The 20,147-nt window shown below is 41.9% G+C and overlaps 1 protein-coding gene across 1 annotated transcript in view; it reads right to left on the minus strand.

Moving 5' to 3' along the window:
* The window catches only part of LOC141139551 (retinol-binding protein 1-like), a 65,407-nt gene that overhangs the window by 27,809 nt on the left and 17,451 nt on the right, over positions 1-20,147 (minus strand). Inside the window, exon 2 of the mRNA XM_073625806.1 lies at positions 14,448-14,626. Within this exon, the coding sequence (XP_073481907.1) occupies positions 14,448-14,626 (179 nt within the window). The remainder of the gene's footprint in view (positions 1-14,447; positions 14,627-20,147) is intronic.

A 20,147-nucleotide genomic window follows, 5' to 3' on the forward strand; every position in this document is an offset into this window, starting at 1 on the left:
AGAGGGTGCAGTCAGGAGGCAGGTCATCATACCTGTTTTTTGATTGTCCAAAGCGCTAGGCGATCCTATTGGATTTAAGAAAAGGAGACGCACTGGACTCAAGGAAGGACCCCCCCCACGCTGCTGCTGCTCCGGAGGAGACACAGTCAGGAGGACTCAGAGGACACCACAGCCTGGTGGTAAGTGCCGGACCTCCCGGGGGGGGGAGGGGTGCTGTCAGTGCCGCGAGCCACACGTGCGTGGCAGGGGGTGCTGTCAGTGTCCATCTGTGAGGCTAAACTGTATTCCCTGATCTGTAATGCTATATACCCTGACCTGTGATGCTATATACCCTGATCTGTGATGCTATATACCCTGATCTGTAATGCTATATACCCTGATCTGTGAGGTTGAGCTGTATACCCTGATCTGTAATGCTATATACCCTGATCTGTGAGGCTGAGCTATATACTCTGTCCTGTGATGCTGAGCTGTATACTCCTGACACTGGGTGGAAGCAAGTGGAATACAGGGGACGGAGTGGGTGGATTCTATAAGGGGTTGGGCATATGAGAAGTGGGAGAGGTCAAAAAGGAAGGGGGGGTCTGGCACTCCCCATCCTAAAACTTCAGCCGCCACTGTGCAAGTGACTGATACTACATGAAATTCAGGTGCTTATATTGCTTTAAATGCAGATTTAGATACATAGGATTTTTCCCCTAGATTTTAGTTGGTAGAAAAAGTGAAACATCAGAAAAAGAAATTGCTTTTCCTGTATTTTCCCAACACAACTTTAATCCAATATAAATTAACCCAAAAATATAATTGTCAAAGTCTGCTGATTAAAATGATATCACATAAGTGGGACCTTCAAGTAGTGCAGCAAAACAGAAATGTTCAAATTAAAATACAGTATTTGCATTTTACTACCCCTTCGACAGGACATTGCAGGGCACGCAAAGATAAAACCTGGTTTGCATACATTGTTAGTATGACAAAAAGATAAGATCAGGTCAGGCTGGCGAAGACACAAATTAGCATGATGGCAACATTTTCATAGTTTTGTATTATACATAAAAGAAACTTTGTGTTCACATAAGTGAGCAATCAATGCTCATGCAGCAAACACAAATGTCATCTATATCTTCCAACAACAATTGTTGTTATTGCCTGGGGCCTAAAGCGATTCTAAACTTTTTTTTCTTTTTTAAATAAAAAACATGGTATATTCACCTGCTATGTGCAATGTTTTTTCATAGAGCAGCTTTGTTCCTCCTATTCTGGGGTACCCTGTTGGCACTCCTGGCTCCACTACTTTGGCGAGTGCCCCCGTAAGAAGCCGCTGAGTCCATAGAGCAGCGTTTCTCAACTCCAGTCCTCAAGGCGCACCAACAGGTCATGTTTTCAGGATTTTCCTCAGATGAAACGTCTGTGGTAATTACTAAGGCAGTGAAGCTGATAAAATCACCTGTGCAAAATAAGGTAATGGAAAGCCTGAAAACATGACCTGTTGGGGCACCTTGAGGACTGGAGTTGAGAAACACTACCATAGACACAGAGACAAGGGCTTGGGCACACATCACGCTCCCTCATTATCGTCTGCTTCTAGAAGAATGGCAAGGATGTGGAATTCCCTTTCACAGGTGGTGGTCTCAGCGGGGAGCATCGATAGTTTAAAAAAACTATTAGATAAGCACCTGAAAAACCGCAACATACAGGGATATACAATATAATACTGACATATAATCACACACATAGGTTGGACTTGATGGACTTTTTTGTCTTTTTTCAACCTCACCTACTATGTAACTATGCAAGTTCCAGGTGTGGAAGTACTTTTTGAGGGTGAGACACCAGAATTTACTCAAGGACTATGACTGCTCTTATAGGGTCATAGATGTACTTGCTCACTATTTATGAGCCTGCTAATCTTAAAAAAGACCCTTATAGGGCGTACACACGGTCGGACTTTGTTCGGACATTCCGACAACAAAATCCATGGATTTTTTCCGACGGATGTTGGCTCAAACTTGTCTTGCATACACACGGTCACACAAAGTTGTCGGAAAATCCGATCGTTCTGAACGCGGTGACGTAAAACACGTACGTCGGGACTATAAACGGGGCAGTGGCCAATAGCTTTCATCTCTTTATTTATTCTGAGCATGCGTGGCACTTTGTCCGTCGGATTTCTGTACACACGATCGGAATTTCCGACAAAGGATTTTGTTGTCGGAAAATTTTATCTCCTGCTCTCCAACTTTGTGTGTCGGAAAATCTGATGGAAAATGTCCGATGGAGCCCACACACGGTCGGAATTTCCGACAACACGCTCCGATCGGACATTTTCCATCGGATAATCCGACCGTGTGTACGGGGCATAAGACTGGAGCCTGAGTTTGTCGGTATGCTAATAAGACTGGAAACAGGATGGTCAGCCTCTGGACAGGTAATTGGGACCCAATATATTTCCAGCGGCCCCTTCAAGGGTTAGCACTACATTTGTATTAATAAATGCTATATTTTTTTAACGTTCTGGAGGGCTGTAATTTATTGTCTCATGTAACAAAGTACACTAGTTGAAAATGTTGTTGTGGATACAGCACGAGGGACAGAACTTACCTCTAATGAAGTGTGTTCCATGTTCTGCTGGTATCTGCTTACTATAGAAATCCTCCCTCCAATGTTGTCAGATACCCCCTGCAGACACAGCTAGCAACTGTCCCTGATTTGGAGGGATGTTCCTTCTAACACCAAATCCCTCGTGCAGCCTCACTTGTCCCTCTTTTTGGCCCGATAAGTACATCTCTATAGAAAATGTACTATTTTACTACCAAAAGTGTTTTATTGCACTAAACTTTTTATCCAGCTTACATATTACTGCATTTGTAATTTTGAGAAGCCAATATAAAAAGGAAAAAAATTGTATGAAAAAAGCACTTGTGTGGTTAAGCCAATCATCTTCTGCATATAATCATCGTGGCCTGTGTTACTGGGGGCATGGCAAGGACACATCCTTTGCTTACATACTGTGTGCTAGAAGGTGTCCCTCATCATCATTTCAGAAAGTTGGGAGGTTTGTTACAAGAGTGATATTCCAGGAATGAAGACCTAAGTTTAGTCCAAAAAAAAAAAAAAAAAAATATATATATATATATATATATATATATATATATATATATATATATATATATATATATATATATATCAGCACAAGGAATATTACTTACATTCAATGTAATTTCTCCTATGTGCTAAAGGCTCCTGCTTTTCTTGAAATCATCCATCCTCCGATTCCCCAACCCCCACCCCTGCCACCATAATCTTCCAGTGTGGCAGAGGTTAATAGAGACAACCTCTTGACTAATCCAAAGTGTCGACTATGTCCACCCTTTTACCACCCACCAGTTTCATTCATAGAAGCCATACTACAACTTCTAAGAATGAGACATGACCTATCAATGGAGGAAGTAGACCTTTCATTCATCCACCTGTCTTCCATTCATAAGTTGTTCTTAATTCATAGAAGCTTTAGTATAGCTTCTATGAATGGAGGAGGTGGATATTGAAAGGGTGGGCATAGTGATTGCATACAACAGGCCCCTCAGCTCTATTAACCCCTGCTGCACCAGAGTATTATGGCTGCGGGGGGGGGGGGGGGGGGGGGGGGGTGTGTATCGGAGGTTGGATGATTTCAACTAAAGCAGGAGCCATCAGCACAAAGGACAAATCAAATTGATTGTAGATAATTTTCCTTGTGCTGATTTTTTTTTTTTTAATTTTGACTAAACTTTGAATGGCTTTAAGATCAGTGGCTTCAAATCATCGGTGTTATTAGTCCTCCCCTTCTATCTTTCTCGCCCATTCATAGAATATGTAAAATTGTTTCCTAGAATGCAAAGAGTTCTTTGAAAGGAGGATAGGTAAATGGATGACAGGATTGGCTTCCTTCAATCACAGAGCACTTTGCATTCTGTGAAAGAATACTACAAGTTCTGTGAATCAATGAAAGAGGAGGACAGAAAGGATACAGTGTAGAGGCTTCATAATCATAGCCACTGATCTTAACCCTCTCAGCATCAGAAGATCACCATTGTGGGGGGTATCCAGCATCAGTGGAGGGAAGATCTACACAGTAAGCTGAGGCCAGCAGGACAAGGAACGCACTTCTTCAGAGGTAAGTTATGTCCCTGGTGCAACCTTTTTAACTAAGTTTCAACTTTAATTCCAGTGCCCAATTAGCATGAACATTTGTACACCATGCACTGCAACGCCCTGAAAAATGGATCCATTCACAGCACTTTGGTTTACAATGCCTACTGGTTAGCCGCTGTCCCTCATCACCACTGCAATCTGCAAACCCCAGCACTCACCTCCCTGCACATCATTCTCCTACTGCTGCCTCTTAAGTGCATTGTCCCCACCACCACCACATCTGGCTCAACACTCCTCCAGACCTTCAAAGCTTCTTTGTCAGGACCCTGTTTTTTAAGGGTCCATTCACACCAGATGAGCTGCTGCTATATGATTTGGAGCAATACTGACGGGTACATTGCTTTGATATGTGCTGATTTGCAGCAGAAAAAAGTAGAGTAAGCCCTACTGTACCACAACGCATGGTAATGCATATCAGTGCAATAAAACACACCTCAACGCACAGGAAAACCAGCAGACCAGCACAAGTTTGGATTCTTTGATGTGCTGTAGACCCTTTGTAGACCCCTTTGTAGACCCTTTGTACATTCTAGGAAGTGAGGAGAAAAGTGCATGTTAAAACGCAGTGAGGCATACCAATGCCTTAGTGCAAGTGTAATTGCCTGTTCTGAACAGACACTTTGTGGTGTGAATGGATCCTTATAGCCCCTCCACACTGATCCTTCACTTACCTGCTGACCAATCTCTCTTTTGCCCCACCACTATCAATCACTTATCACCCCCATACAGCCCTCAGATCACAATGGCTGGCACCTGGGACTTCAAAATTAAGGACAGAAGTCTTTTTTTTGGTACACTGTTTGAAAAGATATCTTGAACTTTTTGTTATTATGCTGTAAGCTGACAAATGGTTCAAAGCAAAAAAATGGTATTTTGATTATTTACATAACAATTTTTGATTACATTGTTTAACTTTTTAACAGCTGCAACATTTACTGTAATTTTGAATGTAGAGATATCACTGGAAAACATATTCCCAAGGAAGAGTTAATGAAAGGAAAGTCAATGCTCATAGAGATATGGCTGGTCTAGGTTTCTTGCAAGAGAATGTAATTTGTTTTTAAAGTTTTTTTTTTTTAAGTAAATGTACATCTGAAAATGTTTATATTGTTTAAAACAGAGGAGTGCCACCCAGTGGTCAGCAGCCTGTTTCTTTCTTTCTTTTTTTAAGCATCAAGGCAAAATGTTACAGAAAATAACATTTAAAAAAAACAAAAACATATTTAGTACATTTCTGGAATACATGCACAGCTCTTTTAAACATGCTGCAAATACAGAAAAAACACTGTTGATATGACAGAAATATAGTGTGCTCCTACCTTCCTCTTTGGCATGACAACACAGTGTACGTTTGGCTCTACATTCCAAAGCATGTGTTGTCATGGCTAGCTTTATACAAGTACATAGGAGTGAGTGGAGGGAGACACTCAGCTGTCAAGCCCCATTTACATCTCTGCGTAGCGGGAACTCACATTCCTGCAAGCGTTTTTTTCTTTTTTGGGGGGGGGGGGGGGCATTTTTGCTTGTCATGCATAGGGCTGCCCATTCACTTGAATGGGCAGCCCTTTGTGCAACAACCCCTCCAAAGAAGCTCCAAACCTTTTTTTTAGAGCGGAGTGTGCCACGTTTTTTACCATGCTCTTTGGTGTGTTTGCAGTGTGTTTCTGAAACACAAGGCAAAATGTACATTTTCTGTGTCGTTTGCCATGCATTTGGAAGCACACAGATGGGAATGGAGCTACATTGTTCTTGTGTAACTCTGAGGTGTGCCGTTAACAATTAATGGCACTGAAAGCGCAACTAGTTAGGTGAATAAAAGGTAGCCATAAACTATACAGTCTGATTATACAATCTCTGTACAATCCCCTTTAGATTTACCAAAATGATATAATAGGAGGACACACCATCTATCCAACCACTCTGTACCCAATCAGGCAGGCCCTTGCACTACATAGTTGATGGTAGATCTAAAGGAGATTGTACAGTGTATGGCGATCTTTACTGAACCCAGGACATACTTCTCCTGTTTTCAATATTACAGCACTATCCACATAGGCTGTTATCTGATCGCTCAGCTCCTGCACACTCTGTCAACTGTCTATGGCTGTGAGAAAGGTATTCTCTGACTGCATTGGAAAAACATGTACCTGAGGAGGTGGGTGGTAGTGATCTGCTGGAAGGGGAAGGGCAGATGCAGAGTCTGTCCTAATGAGATCAGCTGGTAAACTACTTTAAACTGTCACATTCCAAGGTCTGTCCAGGAAGTAATGGAGAAATAATGGAGTTTTTGTTTTACAGCCAGCTGGACATGGAGGTAAAGGGGTGTGTAAGATAAAAGAGAAAGCTTTTTTATTTCTGCAAAAGAAGTACAATAATGGTATATCGATACATAGGGGATCTGAAGTTTAGGAAACATTTTTTTTTCTGAAAACCTATCAATCTATGGGTCATTGCATGTTTGTTGCCTCAAGAGAAGTATGTTTATTCTGTTCGGCAAGAATTACACACCTACTAGTGGGCATGAGCTCAGGTTAACCACTTCAGCCCCAGAAGGTTTTACCCCCTAATTACCAGGCCATTTTTTGTCACACGGCACAGCATTACTTTGACAATTACACGGTCGTGCAACGCTGTACCCAAACAAAATTGATGTCCTTTTTTTCCCCACAAATAGAGCTTTCTTTTGGTGGCACTTGATCACCTCTGTGGTTTTTATTTTTTGTGCTTTAAACAAAAAAAAGACCAACAATTTTGAAACAAAAACTAATATTTTTTACTTTCTGCTATTAAACACATCCAATAAAAATATGTAAAAAAATCAATTCAAGCCAATATGTATTCTGCTACATATTTTTGGTAAAAAAAAATCCCACTTAGTGCAAAAGTTATCGCATCTACAAACTATGGGATATTTTTATGGCATTTATTTTTACTAGCAATGGCGGTGATCAGAGATTTTTAGCAGGACCGCAACAATGTGGTGGACATAAATGACACTAAGTGACACCAATGCAGTGTTCAGTGCTAAAAAAAATGCACTGTCACTGTATAAATGACACTGGCCGGGCAGGGGTTAACGTCAGGGGTGATCAAAGGGTTACGTGTGCTCCTAGGGAGTGCTTTCTAACTGTGTGGGGGGGTGGACTGACTGGAGGAAGAGAGACATATGTGTTGCTGATTATCAGGAACACAAGATCTTTCTCCCTCTGTGACAGAACAGTGGTCTGCCTTGCTTACATAAGCAGATCGCCGTTCTGCCTCTCCTACGAACGATCATGGATAGCTGGCAGCCATCGCGGCCGCTGGACCTGCCAATTGGCGCGCGCGCCCTAGACCCAGGAAGAGGAAACAAAGTACAGGCAAGTTGTCTCGCGCAGCCAGGCCGTCCTGACGCAGTATATGTATGGTGGGCGGTCCAAGATCGGTTAAAGAGGAGTTCCCCAATGAGTTCCACAAACTCAGTATGTCCTCTATGTTAGACAAAGAGCAAACAAACTGCACATAGATCAGCCAAACCTTCAGCTGTTTGTTTACAAACAGTCTGCCATATAGCAGTGGTAACACTACCACTACCTAATAACCATATTTGGTCAGTGATGTCCCCTAGGATCCCTAGCAAGATTTACACTTCAGCAGCCCTGGAGATCTGTAATTTCCAAAAGCAGCAGCATTGTCATCAGCAGGTCATCGTGAAGGCGGGTCACCATTGTGATTAACCTCTTTTCGCCGATGTAACACATATACGTGACCCCACTGCACTGGGCTTTTTTCCGTGTGGTCGCATATATGCGTATCTACCTTTGTGCCCAGGCCCCTACTAACAAGCGGGACCTGGAATGCCCGATTCCAGGTCACCTGATCACTGTGGTAGCCTATGATTGGCTACCACAGTTATCACTCGCTGTGAAGCCTGCCCCTATGTTTCTCCTTCTGTGAATGGAGAGGAAAGATTGTATCTTTCTTTGCGGAGAGGAAAAAAACAAAAAAACAGCATGTGTAAAAATAAATTAATAAATTAAAAAATGTATAAAAAAAACCTATATCAAGGTTTTATCTAGGTTAGTGCCAGGGTTAATGTTTGGGTCAAGTAAGGGTCAAAAGGTCAAGGTAATTATATTTTGGGCAGTTTTTTTTTCCATTTTTTTTTTAGTTAACATTAGTGTGAGTGTGTTTTAGGTAGGACAAAAAAAAAAAGCAAAAAAAAAAAAAGCAAAAATGTACACTCTTGCTTCTGGGCTTTACTACGGGTACAAACAACAAAAACCATACACATATGTGGTATCACAGTGATCGTCAGGAGCAGGAGAATTTATTTTGGGTTCTTTGGTGGTAGGGTATGGTAGTAACAAGGAATATACTGCTCAATTTAAAAAAATGATTTTTTTTTTTTTTTATTATTTTGGGCCAGTTTTCCTTTGATAATAAAAAATCAGGAGATATCCAGAACCATTTACCACCAATTTGTCGTAAATAAAAAACAAGATATAGTCCACCTGGATGCACAAAGTAGTTTGATGATATGTACGGTTTTACTAACATATGTCAAAGTTGCAAAATTGTGCTTAGGCATTAAGATTTGTTTTACCCTTAAGCGTGAAGGGGTTAACATGGATATACATGGCTGGTTGACGCGATTGTCTTCGAATTTACATTATGGGATTTTTTTTTTTTTTTAAAGGACTTTTCATGGCATCTTTTTTTATTTGGGAGGCCACCCTTATGCAAGGCACCTTGCCCCACGATGGGAACAAGGGCCTCATTCCCACATCCTGTTTAAAGAGCTGTAGGGGTCTACAGAGGTGAACTTATTGGAATATGTAAGTCCACGTTAGAAAAAGGGGGCTCACAGATAGCCACCCCCCACTTGAATCAGCGATATAGGTCCATATCAACCATGATGAACGGTGGTAACAATGTTGACCTGTACCAGAATGACCAATGGCCATGTCTGACAATCTTCACCTGCTGCTATTCCTACCACAAGCGAGAGATCCCCACCAGATCTTGTAAACAGGCTACTAGTGATTCTGGGTGATGTCACTAACCAAACATGGTTATGACCCTCTCTGGTCAATCATGTTACCCAGGACCCCTGCTGGCTTGTTTACAAACAGAAGTGGGCATGGGATCTATCATTTGGAGATGTCACTGCTATCACCTAATGTCACTTTTAAAGAAGTAAATCCTACTGCATCCGCAATTTCCCACAGGTTTATGACATCCCCAAAGCATGTTATTTAAAGGATATGTGTATTTTCAGTGTTGAGTTTCAAGCTGCAATAAAAGACCCTCTCCCTGCTTTTTTTTTCAATTTTTGCTTTGGTACATGTCTCTCATGGAAGTGCCCAGCTACCCATGCCCTTTTTTGGCAAAAGCATACAAATTGGCCTTAAAAAAGGCAAGAAAAAAAAAACAAGATTCAGCTCTCGTAGACTTCAGTGTGGTTTGGCATTATATTCAGGTTTATTATACATTGTGCTGGGTTCACAATAGGCTAGTCCTCTTCATCATTTTACTGTAAGTGCAGGGTGATCGAACTGGCAAAAAAACATCCATGTGCATCCAGCTTAAATCTTGTTAAGTCTTGTTTCTGTCTACTGCTCCTGCTTGGCATGACCTTACTGTGCAACAAAACTGATAAATCTTCCAAGTATGCATTTTTAAGAGATTCATGGAATGTGAGACGCTACCCAAGGAGCAGTGGGCTGATGTACTAGTGCCCTTTTTAAAAAAATTAAGCCCCCCAAAATGCTTACTTTGACTTGCAACTTCGGGAAGGTGTATCTTAAACTCAGAGCAGAAATCCTAACCAGTGTGGTGGCCTTTATCAAACTTCACTCAGACAGAATGGGAGTACATTGTATACAAGGCGAAACTCAAAGTCACCCTAGTGTTGTGCGCTCTGAAGACACCTAATGGAACTGTAATGCCCCGTACACACGGTCGGATTTTCCGACGGAAAATGTGTGATAGGACCTCGTTGTCGGAAATTCCGACCGTGTGTAGGCTCCATCACACATTTTCCATCGGATTTTCCGACCCACAAAGTTTGAGAGCAGGATATAAAATTTTCCGACAACAAAATCCATTGTCGGAATTTCCGATCGTGTGTACACAAATCCGACGCACAAAGTGCCACGCATGCTCAGAATAAATAAAGAGATGAAAGCTATTGGCTACTGCCCCGTTTATAGTCCAGACGTACGTGTTTTACGTCACCGCGTTCAGAATGATCGGATTTTCCGACAACTTTGTGTGACCGTGTGTATGCAAGACAAGTTTGAGCCAACATCCGTCGGAAAAAATCCATTGATTTTGTTGTCGGAATGTCCGATCAATGTCCGACCGTGTGTACGGGGCATTAGGCTCCATTCACATCTGGCCGTTCTGAATTGCTGGCAGAATCGCCACGATTCTGCCCGCAAATCAGAATCATGGCACAACGCGCAACACATTTGCAATGCCATTATTTCTCAATATCACCCCAATCGTGGGACCTTTGTCACCCAAAAGAGGTGTGTCAAGCTTGTAGCATCATACTGAAAAAGACTCGAGGCTGTAATTGGTGCCAAAAGTGCAAAGCATTGAGCAAAGGCTGTGAATACTTATATACATGGGATTGTTTTGTTTTTTATTTTTAATAAATTTGAAAATATTTCAAACAAACTTATTTCACGTTGTCATTATGAGGTAATGTTTCTAGAATTTTCAGGAAAATAATGAATTTAATCCATTTTGGAATAAGGCTGTAAAAATGTGGACAAAATGTGGAAATAGTGAAGCGATGTGAATACTTTCCGGATACACTGTATGTTCTTGTTTTTGACCGTATTTATCAGATGCTCAGTAGTGATCAAAAAAGAAAAAAAAAAAAAAAAAGAGGGGACACGTTTTAAAATTGCTCTGGGGCTGCTGTCACTTACTCTTTTCCTACTCAGTGTATGAGTCCTCATTACATAGTAGGGGGATAAAGTATTTTACGCAAACAATGAATAGGAAGATTCAAGCAATGCTGTGCAAAAAGGAGGTTGCCATAATGAAAGCTATGCTATGCCAACTAGTGATGGTTAACTTAACAGAAATAAGGGAATCAAGTCTAGCTGCATATAATAAAGTCTGTCTATTATCAGTGTCGGAACTAAGTCATCCAGCACCTATGGTAAAGATGCAAAACTGTGCCCCCCCCCCCCGGTTCTGGGAATGGGATCGCCTATGTGTGAGCAAAGGGGATCCTATTCCCAGCAGCCACCTGCTTGTTTCGGTATCACTGCACAGCCCCATATCTGCCAATCAGGTTTCACGTGGACCCAGAAGTACACAGTGATGCTGTAGAACCTTTATGCTTTATGTTCTCTGCTTCTGCTGGTCCCCTTACACTGATTATGAATAGCGCTGGAGCAGCAATAGCCCAAATAAAATAAAAAAAGGCAGAGCATGCATGCCAGTAGTAGAGTATGTAGCAGCACAAATTAGGGTGAATGGGTTGTTTGTGTCAAATCACCTAGCTATAAATTAAAGTGTAACTAAAAAGGCAATTTTTTTTTTTTCATTTTGGATATAGTAAAGGAGGGTTATACCCTCTGTCTTTTTTTTGTGTCCAATTGGGTAGATTTCCCTTCACTTCCTGTGCCATAGTAGAAACAGGAAGTGAGTGGAAATCCCTCCAAAGTGAGGAAATCCCAGGGTGTCATCAGGGTCACCTGAACTACTGTCCCCATTGGAAGATTTTCCCTCTATTAGTGTTCTGTTATCAACCAAAAATGTGGAATTTTCTTTTACTTTTGGAGAGGACAGTAAACAGGACAAATAGAGAGGGTGAATCTCTCTAATGGGAACACAGACAGCAATAAAACTGAAAGGTGTTCTAATCCCTCTCCACTCTATCCAAAACTAATAATAATAATAATAATAATATTGCTTTTAGTTACACTGTAACAAGTATTTAGTAGCCAATATGTTAGAAAAAAATGGGTGGAAATTTCATTTTGCAATTTTAACACTTGGTGCATGCTTGTGTTGATGTCTCTAAATATCAAAATTTGCTATTTGGCCTTTTTTTTTTTTGTTTAAAATAACTTAAATACAATGTCAAAAAATATACAAAAATATTGTTACAGACAAAAGTCACTTTAGGTGTGCTGCAGAAGACTGTCAGAGACTGGGGACATGTTACATGAGACTGCTAGAGACTTCTGTCATCATAGATTCTTTACGTATGAATTCTCCAATATCTGTGCTTTCTGTAAACCCCTTAAAAATGACTAAAAATAATACCTGCACTTAGTTTAACCACACCAAAAGGCTGCTGCACCAAAAAAATGCCGGACCAAATATAAAAAAATGTAAATGTACAAAAAAAGGAGCACATGCCCTTTTAAATGCTAAATGATACAAATAAATATCCAAATGCAGAGAAATAGAGAAATCACAGTTTGTGTATGAGCGCAGTAGCATTGGAAGTACAATGCTAGAGATATACTATCTGGCTTCTATGAAAGTGTAAAATACAACAATATGTAAAGTGACATACACCTCCGGACACTTAACTTTACTGCTATTGCAGATTAAATGAAAAAAAAAGGAAGTGGATTGTGTGGGTTCTGATTTAAATGTTGTAATGCGCTACGCAAACTGTTGGCGCTATATAAATCCTGTATAATAATAATAATAATAATAATAATATAGAGGATATCAAACAGTTCCTCCTGTGGCATATAACCCTTATGCTTTGTGCCTCTGCTCCCCCCTGAACATTAAACAATGGGGTTACGAGGACAACATGATTTCTATGTGAAGGGATAACATGAACGAAGGTGAATAAACTAAAGAGCAAACAAGTGCCTACACTGGTCATCGGGTGGCACTTAGCTGATTTCATCCAGATGTTCATGTATATGCAAGTATAATTCAAAGCTGTGTACTCTCATCTGAAATGACCATTAGGCCTTCAACTAGCACATAAATCATATCACTATGTTCTGGAAGAACATATAAGCCCTCTCCAGATCATGACCCTGAATGATTTTCCTCTCAAAGTAAATTAGCTTAGCTTTAAAAATCTAAAATGTTTCCATTATACAAGAACATCTATATATAAACATAGTAAGGAAATATGGGATTGGATGGGGAATTTAGAACACAAAACATTACATGCAAGTAATCTTCCTCCAAAAGAAGCAAAGCCTACCATGAAATGCAGTGCTAGTCAACTTATGTGATATAGTTGAACTCAAGTGTGGCCCCTGACATCAAAGTGCCACATTTAATATTCAATGCATGTAAACACATTCTAGTGTTTAGAATCTCCTGAGAGCAGCTTGAATATAGGATTGAGAGCTATATTGCTCTTAAATCAACAGATTCCTGCCGCTGGGATGCGCTGCATGGCAAAACGCCCATGTAAATGGTGCCTACATCAGTAAAGGTTCCATGCACACTGGACTTAAAAAAACTTTTATTCTACAGGCGTTTGACGTTTTTTTCTCCTGCCTCTAGAAGCACTTCTATTGTGTTCTATGTGTCTTTGCACATTATGACTACTACAGGCGTTTTCTGTCAGGGACGTTCAGAGGCAGGGAAAAAAAACCTTCTCTATCGCGTTTTCTGGGGGAATTTAGGAGCTGTAAAAATGTCAGTCTCTCCTAAACTCCTCTTATCTCTTCTGAACGTCAAGTTTCAATGTTTTTTTAGTAAAAAAAAAGGAGTGTTGTACATCATTTCCTGGCTTTTGCAGAGGGGCGTGTAGTGCAAAAAACGCCTATAAACTAAATGCTCTTAAACTCTCATAGACTCGCCTAAACTTTGTACAATATGCTTTCAATTTGTGTCTTTTATGCCACGTTTTTAAGCTAAAAACGTTGAAGTTTTTTCTGCTCCTGGTGTGCATGGAGCCTAAGAAGTAGTTCCCCGAATGTTATTCATTTCCTCAGTGACAAAAGGAAATGTCAGAATTATCAAAACTTCTTCAAAAACAAGAGTCATTTCATGTAACTGAATGAACCTTTACCTTGGAAGCAGTTTGTACAGCAAGATTAGCATTCAGATTACACTTTCATGTACAACAACTGTCCAGGAAAACTCTTGACAGTATGTAGGATGAGGAAACAAGGGCTCTACTGAAAGAGTGCTGAATACATAACATCTCCTCCCAGCAGAGGTAGTAGAGACCAACACACCAAGAGAATACAGAACTAATCTTCTCACTAAGGAACTCTTTGTTTAAAGAAATGGGATAATCTGGCCCTAATTTTTACCATGCATTTGCGATAATCTACTCCAGACAAATCCTCTTCAAACTCCTTTCCCACATCAAACTCCATGATGTAGTTCCTAAAAGTGGTCAATGTCTTAATCTCCATGTGCTCCCCATTCTGAATGATTTCTTTGTCCGGCTTCAATAGAGTGGCGATCTTCCTCAGAGCAACATTGACGTCTGTGTAGGGAGGAGAGAAGAAGAATTTTATTGTCTGTCAAGGGAAACCCTCATACCTGAGCTGCCTCTAATCAGTAGTGGCCTGGCTCCTCAATTAAGGGCCTTTATCCTGCTTAGAGGACAAAAGCCATATGTGTGTATACATTCAGGATCAACATTCCAATGGAATCACTGCATTTTATACAATGTGTGGGGACTTAGGGGTGAAAAGAAAGAGGCTTTGGCGCAGCAAGCTTTATAGAATTATACAGATTTCACTTAATATGTATTATGTCACTGATATATAATTGGGAGGTTAAAATAAAGCGAACATTCAAACTCACACCAATCATTATGGCACACATTGCCAAATCACTTCAATGCTTTAGAAGAAAATACTACTTTCTTTAATAAAAAATGAATGCATGGAATGCAAGCACTGTCTGTTAGTACTTTGAACCAAAGGATGAACATGATATATAGTTATTTGCATACAAACTTACAAACTTGAACAAAAAAAATCATAAAATACATACAATACACACACACATACATTATATATATATATATATATATATACATACATATATATACACACATTTTTTTAATGGTCTGCATAGCAGTGCATCCTTCTACATACTTGTGCTAAAAATATTCCCTCTCTCCAATGTCAGAAAGCCCTTTTATCAAGTCACCGTGGTGGGTGGCATCTTGCCGTACTGGGGTTTTGGGTCAATTTCCAAAATTGTTTCCCCTGTAATAAAATTAGGGCCAAGGAAGTCAGGCTGAGTTAGGTTTGCATGTTCACAGTGCTATGAAGAACAATACTCATCTGAAAAATTCAACCAACATCTACTGTTTAAATTTACAAGTTATGCGCTGCGCTTGGGTGACCCCAAAAACAAAATTAATAATAACCAACTTTGTGCTTACTAGTGCGATAATATTAAATACAAATAATATGAATGTAGAATAAATAAACAAGGTGTGAAAAAAACAAGTGCTTGTTACACCATAAATTAGTGCTTATTAGTGCTTTTTACACCATACATAGTGTCTTAATCAACATAAAAAGTGTGCTTAGTGCTCAATACACAGTAACCTACTTTTCTTAAATGAGAAAAAAAAAAAAAAAAAAAAAGTTCTCTATGGCACTCTCAATAGTGTGTGCAAATAATGTCCAGCAGTGATAATAAAACAATGCGTGCAGGTGGTGTTCAGCTGTGACAACAATCCAACATCATGCCGAAGATATCCTGAGTGCTGCAAAACATGCTCCTGTGCTCCTTCGTGACCCCCTTAAGCTAATGTGCTCACCTCAGAGCGTGTGACTCAGCTTCTACCCTGAGTCCAAAATTGCTTTGGAGCCACCCCTGGGCTCAGTCTCAGTGTCTGCTCCACTCCTCCAGCTGGAAACAATGTGGCTCCATACATAGAATGAAAAGGAAACTATATAGTGTAATATAGTCAAAATGCTTTTATTAAAAGAAAACGCTCCCCACACCGGGGTACTCACATGGCACTGGTGCGTCAGTGCACCATACTATAACGGCTTTCTATGCAAAATCAGTGGAAGTTTGGTGCGGTATGCTGTGCTGAGACAGCGCTGGTGTAAAGTCTGTGTCAGTCTCTCCGTCCTGGCCCCTCCCCAGGGGGGTTTGGTGCGGTATGCTGTGCTGAGACAGCGCTGGTGTAAAGTCTGTGTCAGTCTCTCCGTCCTGGCCCCTCCCCAGGGGGGTTTGGTGCGGTATGCTGTGCTGAGACAGCGCTGGTGTAAAGTCTGTGTCAGTCTCTCCGTCCTGGCCCCTCCCCAGGGGGGTTTGGTGCGGTATGCTGTGCTGAGACAGCGCTGGTGTAAAGTCTGTGTCAGTCTCTCCGTCCTGGCCCCTCCCCAGGGGGGTTTGGTGCGGTATGCTGTGCTGAGACAGCGCTGGTGTAAAGTCTGTGTCAGTCTCTCCGTCCTGGCCCCTCCCCAGGGGGGTTTGGTGCGGTATGCTGTGCTGAGACAGCGCTGGTGTAAAGTCTGTGTCAGTCTCTCCGTCCTGGCCCCTCCCCAGGGGGGTTTGGTGCGGTATGCTGTGCTGAGACAGCGCTGGTGTAAAGTCTGTGTCAGTCTCTCCGTCCTGGCCCCTCCCCAGGGGGGTTTGGTGCGGTATGCTGTGCTGAGACAGCGCTGGTGTAAAGTCTGTGTCAGTCTCTCCGTCCTGGCCCCTCCCCAGGGGGGTTTGGTGCGGTATGCTGTGCTGAGACAGCGCTGGTGTAAAGTCTGTGTCAGTCTCTCCGTCCTGGCCAGCCAGGACGGAGAGACTGACACAGACTTTACACCAGCGCTGTCTCAGCACAGCATACCGCACCAAACCCCCCTGGGGAGGGGCCAGGACGGAGAGACTGACACAGACTTTACACCAGCGCTGTCTCAGCACAGCATACCGCACCAAACCCCCCTGGGGAGGGGCCAGGACGGAGAGACTGACACAGACTTTACACCAGCGCTGTCTCAGCACAGCATACCGCACCAAACCCCCCTGGGGAGGGGCCAGGACGGAGAGACTGACACAGACTTTACACCAGCGCTGTCTCAGCACAGCATACCGCACCAAACCCCCCTGGGGAGGGGCCAGGACGGAGAGACTGACACAGACTTTACACCAGCGCTGTCTCAGCACAGCATACCGCACCAAACTTCCACTGATTTTGCATAGAAAGCCGTTATAGTATGGTGCACTGACGCACCAGTGCCATGTGAGTACCCCGGTGTGGGGAGCATTTTCTTTTAATAAAAGCATTTTGACTATATTACACTATATAGTTTCCTTTTCATTCTATGTATGGAGCCACATTGTTTCCAGCTGGAGGAGTGGAGCAGACACTGAGACTGAGCCCAGGGGTGGCTCCAAAGCAATTTTGGAGTCAGGGTAGAAGCTGAGTCACACGCTCTGAGGTGAGCACATTAGCTTAAGGGGGTCACGAAGGAGCACAGGAGCATGTTTTGCAGCACTCAGGATATCTTCGGCATGATGTTGGATTGTTGTCACAGTTGAACACCACCTGCACGCATTGTTTTATTATCACTGCTGGACATTATTTGCACACACTATTGAGAGTTCCATAGAGAACTTTTTTTTTTTTTCATTTAAGAAAAGTAGGTTACTGTGTATTGAGCACTAAGCACACTTTTTATGTTGATTAAGACACTATGTATGGTGTAAAAAGCACTAATAAGCACTAATTTATGGTGTAACAAGCACTTGTTTTTTCACACCTTGTTTATTTATTCTACATTCATATTATTTGTATTTAATATTATCGCACTAGTAAGCACAAAGTTGGTTATTATTAATTTTGTTTTTGGGGTCACCCAAGCGCAGCGCATAACTTGTAAATTTATCCTATGCACGTTATATGAAGCGTGATTAGCGCATGCAGCTGGAGGTAGCACAAGCAAGGCATAAGATCATTGTGGCTCACAGAATTTTTCCAATTTGATCTACTGTTTGTGGCTAACCTCAGGTAAGCCAGAATCTCCTGCTGTTATGGTTAAGGATATCTAGTATTTTAGGCTGGTTTCGTGAAGACTTAACCAATATTCTTTGAGTATTCAGTGAGCATTAATAATGCCCTATTCTAGTTACCAAATGACCAATGACTTTCTGTAGACAGTCCTTGAGAATTTATATCAGCACAAGTAATCATTTAGTATAAAGAATTACTGTCAAGTAGGAAAAAAATAGCTGCTGTGCCAACTATTGAAAAAGATCAACAAATAACTTTAAAATAATACAAATCAATACCGATTGTCCTTGATCTTGAAAACTGGATTTAGCTCATGAAAGCATCCCTGTCAAGTGATGGAAACTCCCTGCGTCTATACACAGTTATACTTGCCTCTCCAGCGGCCCATATGTCTTACCTCCCCTTCCACTCCAGCCTCTGTCAGATTGATCAGCACTTGACATTTCTGGGAGTGTCGAATGGCTGTGTGCCTCACCCAATGTCATGGTTTCATCCTGTGACCTCTACATCAGTACAGAACTCAGTAGGGGACACAGGCATCCAACACTCTGGAAGTGGAAGTGTCAAATGCCGAACATACTCAGAGAGGCAAGTATAAAGGCTCTTACACTGCAAGAGCATTAGTCTTTATTTTTTTTTTATCACCTGACAGGGTGGCTTCTCCCCTTTGATAATAGCACCATTACTATATTGTAAATGTATATACTCGAGTATAAGTCGATCCGAGTATAAGTCGAGGCCCCTAATTTACCACAAAAAACTGGGAAAACTTATTGACCCGAGTATAAGACGAGGGTGAGAAATGCAGAGGGTCAACAATGCACATCTGCAGCTGCATGCCTCCCTGTGTCCTGTGCAGCCTACCTGTATCCTGTGCATGTGTCCTATGTCCTGTACATGTGCATGTGTCCTGTACATGTGTATGTGTCCCTGTGTCCTGTACATGTGTATGTGTCCTGTACGTGTGTCCTGTAGATGTGTGTCCTGTACATGTGTCCTGTGTCCTGTACATGTCCTGTGTGCATGTGCAGCCTACCTGTGTCCTGTGCAGCCTCCCTGTGGCGATCTCCATCCTCAGACGGCGGCCGGCATGTGATGATACTGTTTGGCGGCCATTCCACTGTTCAAAAGTCACGCCTCCTCCTCGTCTGTGATAGGCAGTCAGCGGTCAGCCTATCACGGACATTCTCTCATTCTCATACCACGGACCAGGATGAGAGAATGTCCGTGATAGGCTGTACACTGACAGCTGTTTAGCCTATCACAGACGAGCAGGAGGCGCGGCTTTTGAAAGCTGGAATAGCCTCCGAACAGTATCATCACACGCCGGCCGCCGTCTGCCTGCATGACACGCTGATCATGCAGACAGACGGCAGTGACTTGAGTATAAGTTGAAGGGGGCACTTTCAGCCCAAAAAAAAGGGCTGAAAAATTCGACTTATACTCGAGTATATACAGTAAACACATTTAAAAATAACTGCTTGCCACCACCTTGACTGTGTGGCGCTGCGCTAATGCACCAGTCTTCCTCCTCCTCCTCATATCCTGGGCCTCCATATTCATCATCATCTGTGGGCAGATCTTCCTTGTTCTGTGCCAGCCTACCAATGAAGTTAGTCCTAATCCTGTGCATGCATGGTACGAGGTCTGATCTAAGATGGCATGTTATGGAACAAGGTCTGAAAGACTTAATTAACGGAATATATATATATATAAATATATTAATTATATTATATACACACCGTTGCTATATATACACATGCATGTGCATGACATGGTTTGACAGGCTTTGTGGGGAATCCCCCCTAGTGTCACTGAAGGTTATGTCAGCTGCATGAATAATAGAGGTCTGGTGATCCAATCTAAGTAGGTTGGACCCAGTTCACTAGTTAGGAGAAGGCTTTTCCTTCAGCTTGAAATAACAAACATCTGGATCCAGTCTATGGTTATCTGACACATGCATACTTGTCTGTGCCTAATTTTTTCATCCTTCAGTGATACCCAGCTGTATACTTGAGGTTGAACAGCC

Source organism: Aquarana catesbeiana, linkage group LG04, assembly GCF_042186555.1.
Source record: "Aquarana catesbeiana isolate 2022-GZ linkage group LG04, ASM4218655v1, whole genome shotgun sequence".
In the NCBI taxonomy this organism is placed as follows: Eukaryota; Metazoa; Chordata; class Amphibia; order Anura; family Ranidae; genus Aquarana; species Aquarana catesbeiana.